An 8,982-nucleotide genomic window follows, 5' to 3' on the forward strand; every position below is an offset into this window, starting at 1 on the left:
ATTGACATGTTTCGGGTAGTAGTAAGGATATGTAAATGGGCACAGTGCTTTCAGAAAGTAATCTGACATTATATAGTTTTCATAAGCCATAAAAATGTTTGTAAACGTTGACACATTATACCCCTGCAAGAAATAATACAAAAAAAAAAGAAAAAGAATGTTATGTACAAGATATTCATTGCATGATTATTTCTAATAGCCAGAAACTGAAAGCAGTGTAAGCATCTCTCAGTAGAAGAGTGTATATGTAATCTTCATCCTTCTACTTATTTCAGCCACTATATTGCCACATGGACAGAGGAGCCTGGTGGGCTACAGTCCATGGAACTGCAAGAGTTGGACACAACTCAGTGCCTAAACAACAAATCTGACAGAAGCCAAGCAGTCTGTTCCCAGGAAAATGCTGTACATAGGTGGACAAACCATATAATTTCTGCTGGTTCAGGGACAGCCCTGCCACCAGGGGCCCAAGGTTTGCACACTCAGTGTAGCCTCTCCATCAGCCAGTGTTCCTCAGAAACTCCTTCTCTGGGGGCCTATCTGTGCCCATGCATTCCAGTAGGGGAGCATTTACAAGCTACAGTTGATTTTGGAGCTGGGTATGCAGGTATGCAAGTTTAAGCCACTGGTGAATTGTAGGAAACAAAGCTAACACTCAGCTACTAACTGTTCATTGCCATGCCTGGACACTCACGTGTTAGTGCTTTTGGTCTCCAGTCCTGCCTTGCAGTGGCGTTGCTCTGGAGTCACATGCCAAAAAAGCAGAGGCTTCAAAAGAGAACTTGGAGCCAGGCTTTCACTAAACAGAGCTCGTCCGCTCTGATCAGGGCTTACAGTCCTCAGTGTGTCCAGCCTGACGTGAGACCCCCTTGTCTCTTGACAGGACCAGCACCCCCCCAGTGTCCCTGTGCCAGCCCAGGCTGCCGGGGTCGGGGCCCCGCCGCCCGCTGCCTCCGTGGCCGGCGCGCACAGCAGCACTTCCTGTCTCAGTAACCAGCAGCAGGCCGCTGCAGTGAAGCAGCATCAGTTGCTTTTGGACCAACAGAAACAGAGGGAGCAGCAGCAAAAACATTTGCAGCAACAGCAGTTTTTGCAAAGGCAGCAGCAGCTTCTGGCAGAACAGGTAAAGAGCAAGGTGTGAGAAAACCTACCCCCGCCCCTTCCCGTGTTTGCCCGCCTCCCAGGTCACTGCAGTGGCTGCCAGCTTCGGTGAGTGTGTGTGTGGATTCGTGAGTATTTGTATGTCTGGTTTTAGAGTACTCTGGGAAACAGGAGTGTACTGTTTCTCAGACAGTGGTAGCCTGTGTCAGAGCAGCTTTATGTCACTTAGTGGGGGTTAATGAAGGTGGAGTCTAAATGTATTAGAACCATTTTTCCAGCAGCTACCAAAGCACTGAGCTCACTGATCCACCAAGTTTATGTGAGATCCAGCTTTGTTGTAGAGTTTGCTGTAAGGCAGAACATAAAGTAGGGAAATGAAGACATCCCTGAGGTCCTGGGATTCGAGAATTAGGACTGACAGCCCCCTCCTAGTCCTGCAGTTTGTTTGCCCCCTTGGTCATCAAATTGTACTAGGCAGATTCCAAGGTTACAGGAATTCTCAGGACTTTAAATTCCATCCTTAAGACAGAAGAGAACTAGTTACCCTGAGGATAAAGTTGATTAAGGATGACTGTAAAACCCACATTACTGCCTCGGTTTCACCATGTATTAAATAGCAGCTTTTGGGGGGATATAATCCACATGACATACAATTCACCCATTTAAAGTATACAATTCAAATGGTTTTCAGTTTAGTCAGAGTTACGCACCATCCCCATGACCAGTTTTAGAGTATTACCTAAAAGAAACCCTGCGCCCATTCAGTTATTCCTTCATCTTCCTAAGCCTGGGCGACCACTGATCTACTGTTTATCCCTATAGATTTGCCTGTTTGGGACATTTCATATAAAACATTCGGGATTCAGCCATACTGTCTCGTGTATCAGAACTCCATTCCTTTCTGTGGCTCCTTAGATCTGCCCAATCATTCTGTGTCATACTGTTTATTAAGAATCCCCCAAATGAGATTATGAACATTATCTCCACAGGAGTCCCTCTGAGTAACAAACTTGAACAGTTTACTTTTCTCTGATCGCTTTGTTTTTGTTTTATGTGGGTCTTGTTTTTTGTTGATCTTGGCATTTTCTAGGAGAAGCAGCAGTTTCAGCGCCATCTGACCCGCCCGCCACCCCAGTATCAAGACCCAACACAGAGCACCTTCCCACAACAGGTTGGCCAGTTCACAGGTGAGGAGTTTGAGGCGTTGGTGTGGGGCAGGGGAAGACAGTCTCTGGATAGACGCTCCCCTCATGCTGACTTTCTGCTGTCTTCTCAGCTTTCCATTGTAGGTGCTCAATGGACATGCATGCTCCTGCTGCTTCAGTCTGCGTAAGGAGCCTGGCTCTCTGGTTGCCCTGTAGGCCAGTCAGAGGAGGAGGACAGAAGCAGACTGCTTTGGCTGGGTCCCTGGCTGTATAGTCGTTTAAGGCACAATCATTTCTAGTTGAAAGATATCTTATCCATAGGAAGTGGCTTCTGTAATTCTTAAGAAAGTTCTTTGCTTCTGCTGTTATGTGTCTCTTTAAAAAATGACCCTGTCCTGTTCTCCAGATAAGGAGAAACTCAGTGCACTTGTGGCCTTTTGCTTCTTTTCTTCTTTCTGTCTACTCATGTTGGTGTCAGTAGCAGACAGTTGATCTGGGGCGGGCAGGAAGCGTTCTGAGGTTTCAGCTGTCATGTCTCAGATAACGTGAGAGAACCTGACCAGCATCGCGCAGGCTTTTGCTCTAGAAATACAGAGAGAGTTCAGTTGATCGATGCAGAAAAGTCCAGGCCACACTTGCTTTCCTAGCTCTTGGAATATCTTCAAAACCTGTGCTCTCCTTGGTCAGTGACTTGCCATAACATGTCCCAGTGAAGCTGACCACAGCTGTGCTTCCAGAGGAGACGGAGTGGGATTTCATGTTATGCTGACAAGACCAGGGGACTGAAGTCTGTGGGCAGCTCAGAAGCTGAGCCTTGGCCAGCTTTCCTGCCTTCATCCCATTTAATGTTGCTGTGTGTTATCAGTGGGAAAGAAGTGGATTATTTCAGCATTTCTCTCTTTTTCAACTCAGTTTTTAGTTAGGTGCTGATGGAAAGCAGAAGAGGAGAAACAAAGTGTACTCAGTTATGGCCAACTCCTGAACAGCCCGTCTCCTGCGCACACACAAACCACCTCCGTTAGCGCTGTCACCATGCATCCACTGCTTAAGACAGGGTCCCAAACAGCAGGCTCCCCAAGGACAGGCCCTCTGTCTCCCCAGCACAGCCTGCGCCACAGAGCAGGTGCTCAGGACACGTCTTCTGATTGCCTCCCTGCTGCACCCTGCGGTACCACAGTGTGCGGGCCCTCATCTGAGTGAGCCTGTCAGTCCCCGGCCAGCTGGGTCTAAACCAGCCTCAGTCCGGTTACCCTGCAGCTCTGCAACCCTGGCCCGCATATGGGGCCTGCAGCTCCTCTGAACCTGGCCGGGACCATCTCTTTGTGTTATCCCAGACACTCTCCCAACATCCTAGCCACAGAGTTTGCCCCTTCCTCTGTGCCTTTTTTGTTTTCTTTTAATGTACCTGTCTTAATCTCCTTATTGATCCAGACCGGCCTCCATTCCACCCTGTGGGGAACCTTTGGCCCCCAGGGTCTCTTCATTAAGGTTCCAGTGATCATGAGGTATCTGGTGAGTTATCAGAACACTGACTTTGCCTTTCATGCCTGTAGGACAGCAGGTGCTGCATAGGTCTTAGATATATCTCCATAGTGGTGATGAAGAAATGCTAGCTCAGCTGACAGAATTTTCTCTGTCTTCTAGGGTCCTCTTCTGCCATGCCTGGCGTGAACAGCTTGGGTCCATCTAACTCCAGCTGTCCCCGAGTGTTCCCTCAGGCTGGGAATCTGATGCCAATGGGCCCTGGACACACTTCGGTTTCTTCTCTCCCCTCAAACTCAGGCCAGCAGGACCGGGGTGTGGCTCAGTTCACTGGCTCCCAAAGCATGCCACAGAGCAGCCTCTATGGCATGACTTCTGGCATAACCCAGATAGTTGCCCAGCCTCCACCACAGGCCACCAACGGACACGCCCACATTCCGCGGCAGACCAGCGTGGGCCAGAACACCTCGGTTTCAGCTGCCTATGGACAGAACTCGCTGGGAAACTCTGGTCTCTCCCAGCAGCACAGTAAGGGGACCCTGAACTCGGGTTTAACTAAGCCACAGGTCCCAAGGGTATCAGCAGCCATGGGAGGCCAGAATTCCACATGGCAGCATCAGGGAATGACAAGCCTGAGCGGCCAGCCCCCAGGAAACAGCGCTGTAAGCCCCTTCACTGCAGCCTCCAGTTTCCACCTACAGCAGGCCCACCTGAAAATGTCCAGCCCGCAGTTCTCTCAGGCGATGCCCAGCAGACCCATGGCCCCCATGAGCTCAGCAGCTGTGGCAGGGCCCATGCTGCCCACTGTGAGCACACAGCAGAGGACCAGTGCCCCTGCCCCGGCACCTCCCCAGGGAGCCCCACAGCAGGGCTTGTCAGGCCTGAGCCCGGCGGGGCCTGAGCTGGGGGCCTTCAGCCAGAGCCCTGCCCCAGCCATGGGTGGCCGGGCAGGCCTGCACTGTGCCCAGGCCTACCCCGTACGGACCGCAGGCCAGGAGCTGCCTTTCGCCTACAGCGGGCAGCCGGGCAGCAGCGGGCTGGCCAGCATGGCTGGGGACGCCGACCTGATCGACTCGCTGCTGAAGAACAGGACTTCTGAGGAGTGGATGAACGATCTGGACGACCTTCTCGGGCCTCAGTAGCAGGAGGATTTGTGGTGTTTTCACAGCCTGTATTTGTGTTCTCAGATTCAAGAAAGAGGAACTACTTCGGACCAAAAGCCCACAGCCCAGGGAGCCAGGCAGGCAGAGCTAGAGGCACGGGACTGAGGCCTGGTCCTCCCAGGACTGTGGGGCCCCTGGCTCCCAGCCAGCGGTTGGTATGTTGGGCTGGCCTCACCCCATCTGCTGGTGTCACTGTCTGGGGTTGGGACAGCAGGACAGGGTTCTACAGGTGGTTTTTTTTATCCAGAAGACCAAAAAACCAACAGTAAAACCCCACGATGCCATGTCTATAAAAATCTGTGCTATCATTTTGATCTAATCCAATATTTCTCCACTTGGCCCAGTGTTGGGACAGATTTTTGTTGAAACTTTATAGTGGAACTATTTGCAATTTGTAGCATAGAAAAGATTTTTTAAAGGTTTTAAAACAGATTAGAGTAGGGGGTTAAAATCTATAAGTGGCATTGGAAACTTAGGGTATCCTTTTGATTAAGAGCCTTTTTTACTCCTGCTCTTTGCCAGCTTTCAGGACAAAGGGAGGCTCACTGGAAAATTGCATGTGCCAAAAAGGAGCAGGATACCGTGAGAAGCAGAACTGGTGGCGGAGATGGGTCATTATAGCAGCCCCGCGTTCTCCCAGAGTTCTGTTTTTCCAGGTTGGCATTTAGGAGGACCCGGCTGAGGAATCCCTTCCTCCCATGTTTTCAGAGCAGGACCCCAGGCTAAAGGCTGAAATACAAACTGGGGTTCCTGTGTTGCTTTTGTTGTGACTTCCCACCTTTTGCAGTTTCTCTGGAGACTTGTATTTAATGTGTTAGGAAGGTGATCGTTGTTGAGTTGTGCACAGATGTCTTTTCCTTCACCCTATCTTCTTTTCTCATAACCGTTCTTTCTTCCTTCCATTCTTTATTTCTCCAGCCCAAGTGGAAAACCTCCTTATGGCACTAATTTACTAGATTGGAGAGGAAGAGAGTCATTAGAATTCCCCAGGGAACTCTAGCATTGTAAGGAGGCGGGTATCACCTCCCCAGAAAGCAGAGGTTCGGGGGAAGGAGGAAAAAGGACACGGGCCAGAGGAAGGGACCCCGCTCCATTCTGCTCCTGCCGCCACTGCCTCTTCAGACGACTTGCACTTTTTAGAGAGAATTGCTTTGTAACACTAACACAGCCTTTCTAAACATTTGAGTGGATTTCTCTTTTAAGGTCTGTGGCTGTTTAGGTCTTGACTAAGCTGAGTCCACATAGTATTGCCTGGGGGCTGTTTGTGGAAAGTGAGGACGGAGGGAGCACTTCAATAGCAAAACGGAGAGCATAGGGTGGACGCTTCCAAGGGGAGTGTTGGAGGAGACGGCCACTGAAAAGAGTGGCTTATGTGCAGAATGATCTCCAGTGAAATCACAGCCCTGCTTCATTTCCGTGGAGTTTCAAAATGGATGATTCAAGGAGTATCATATGTAGAGAACTGAGCCGAAAAAAATGCTCACACAGCCAGCTTGAGCGGCTTTGAGGGGTGAAGGGCTGTGCACACATCGGTCGTTACTTTGCACCAGCAGTGCCTTTCACGGGGGTGCTTGGACCCTCCGGTCTTCTCTAGTAGCCATTTGCCACCGTGAGTGGCGTTCGGGCCACTTCCCTTTTATCGCCCTCCCGGCCTTCCCTGGAGGCTGAATATAGCTCAGAGAAAGGGATGAATAATGAAGCCAGTGAAGACGCTGCCCTCCTAGTGAGTTCCCCGATCTGAAGGGGAAGAGGGTGACTTCAGTGGGTTTTTTCTTTTTACCAAAAATAGCGGGCTGGAGGCTGGTGGTGTGTCCCTGTTCCTCTCCCGGTCTCCCTCTGGCTGCCACTCACCTCTGTCCTCGGCACTCACACCTCTGCCCCCCTTGTGGGGAGGGCTGCCCCTGCCTTAGTCCTGGGGCCACCTAGACAGACAGCAGGCTTCTCAGCTGCTGCAGTGTCAGAGCAATAAATGTGATGCTTGGGGCCCCCCCAGGGAGCTGCCAATGGCTTTATTTATGAATCTGGTTTTTGGGTAGTCAGGGAAGGAGACAACTCCACTTCAGTGCAAATCCCCATCTTCCAGGAGCCATGACTCAAAAGAAAAGGGTGCTTGGACTTTTGTTATACACATTTGCTTTGTGTAAATAAATGTTTACAATTTTATATTAAAGATGGAATAAGCGTTAGAGCTTCTGACTGTATATTTTTTACTTTTATAGATTTTAAAACTATGATCCTTTATATATGTGTTTGGGGGGGCTGTAAGTTTTATGGCAAACAGTTGGTATTGTTAACTTTTTACTGTCATCAAAGTACCTAAAAATTCTATTAATTCCCTTATTCTTTTACTTCCTTAACTCTGGTATACACCAAAAAGAAATCTTTACTTTGCTGTTTTATCACTATAAAATAATAAAAGTATTTTGCTAGTATGGAAACTGCCCACGTATTTTACTTCACATGGCCATGTCAGCAAGGTGGGAGGTGGACCAGTGCACAGCTGCTTTGTTTGGCAGTTTTGTGATTTAGCTGCTTTCTTAATGGACATTGGTGGTGGGGGTGTTTGGTTTGGTTTCCCTCAGAGTGACTTTTACTTTTTGATGATAGACAGAAAATTAGCACTGACTTTACCCAAGGCCACCGGTCTCTCCCCTCTGGCTCATCCATGTCCTATGTCTAATGTGAGGAAAGCTGGACCAGATAACTCAGGGATACTTTAGGTCCTTAGCAGTTCAAATGTTTTACTTAAAACCCTTAGGTTTATTATCAGTGCAGTTCTCTGGATCTTGTTTAGTTTCCTTTTTTATTGTAGGAAGGCATGTGCTCTGGCATGTTCACCCCCTCACTCCTGTCGGAATCACACTGTGAAGGGCATCAAATGGAGACACACCAGGAACCTGGAAAGTGCGTCTTCTCAGTGACCTCTCACCTCAGCCACAGGCTGGAAGAGGGTCAGGCCTGGAGAAGCTGAAGCTCTCAGAAGAGCAGGAGAAAGCAGCCTTCAGGGAGGAAGCCTGTCATGTGATGGGATTAAAAGGTTTGATTACTCTGATGAAGCCATGAATATAGGGTGCAGGGAAGGGAAGAACACACGACTCATAAAGTCTTGGCTGAGAATGCACGGAACATGTGTGGGGGCGGGGGGGCCCACTCTGCTCAGTGGTCACAGAAGTCCAACATAGAAGAAAAGCGAGGTGATTGTGCTGGTCAGGTCAACAAAGCTCGCTGCAGCGTGATGAGGCAGGCTGCTGTACCACTTTCTTTGTGGGAAGAAACTTTGAAAAAGGTAGTAAGCTCCTTTACAATGTTCATGCCATCTGTCCACCCCAGCAATTCCAACTCTGAGAAGCCATCCTTGAAAATCCAGGTGCAGAAAAAGTTGATTACAGTGATGTTCCTGATAGTATTATTTGTAACCACAGAAAACTAGGAGAATCTGACAAAGAGTTGTCAGAGGGGATTAGTTAAGTAAGTTACTTCCACTTGATGAGATATAATATATATATATATATGTATTAGTTATTTTAAATAGAAGGGTTTTAAAAGATTTTAATTGGAGGATAATTGGTTTACAATGTTGGTTTCTGCTGTAAAACAGCATGAATCAGCTATGCTGCTGCTGCTGTTTAGTCACTAAGTTGTGTCCGACTCTTTGCAACCCTGTGGACTGTAGCCCACCAGCCCATGGGGTTTCCCAAGCAAGAATACTGCAACTGCCATTTCCTTCTCCAGGGGATCTTTCCAGACCAGGGATCGAAGCCATGTCTTCAGCTTGGCAGGCAGATTCCTAACCACTGAGCCACCTGGGAAGCCCTGGATCAGCCCTGAGTATACATATATTCCCTCCCTCTTGAGCCTCCCTACCACCCTCTCATCCCACCCCCAACCCCCACCCCGAGTCATCGCAGAGTGCCGAGTTGACTTCCCTGTGCTGAACAGCTGCTCCGCTATTCAGGAAGGCTTTGAACATAGTAACTTTGAGTGCTGGTTTTATCAAGCTTCTGTTGGGTGCAAACAGAAAAACTGGCTAATAAAACCCTGAAAATTCCCTGTCCCCAGTGCACTTTTTAGGTTACTGGGTAACTCCCAGA

At 49.0% G+C, this 8,982-nt stretch overlaps 1 protein-coding gene across 1 annotated transcript in view; it reads left to right on the forward strand.

Moving 5' to 3' along the window:
- Window positions 1–7,329, forward strand: part of MAML1 (mastermind like transcriptional coactivator 1) — a 67,121-nt gene extending 59,792 nt beyond the window's left edge. Inside the window, exons 3-5 of the mRNA XM_055430910.2 lie at window positions 884–1,123; window positions 2,192–2,288; window positions 3,891–7,329. Coding sequence (XP_055286885.1) covers window positions 884–1,123; window positions 2,192–2,288; window positions 3,891–4,870 — 1,317 coding nt within the window. The 3' untranslated portion in view covers window positions 4,871–7,329. The remainder of the gene's footprint in view (window positions 1–883; window positions 1,124–2,191; window positions 2,289–3,890) is intronic.
- Window positions 7,330–8,982: the final 1,653 nt, after the last annotated feature.

The sequence above is a fragment of the Moschus berezovskii genome, chromosome 8, assembly GCF_049115385.1.
Source record: "Moschus berezovskii isolate FMDL1 chromosome 8, NW_MosBer_1.0, whole genome shotgun sequence".
Classification (NCBI taxonomy): domain Eukaryota; kingdom Metazoa; phylum Chordata; class Mammalia; order Artiodactyla; family Moschidae; genus Moschus; species Moschus berezovskii.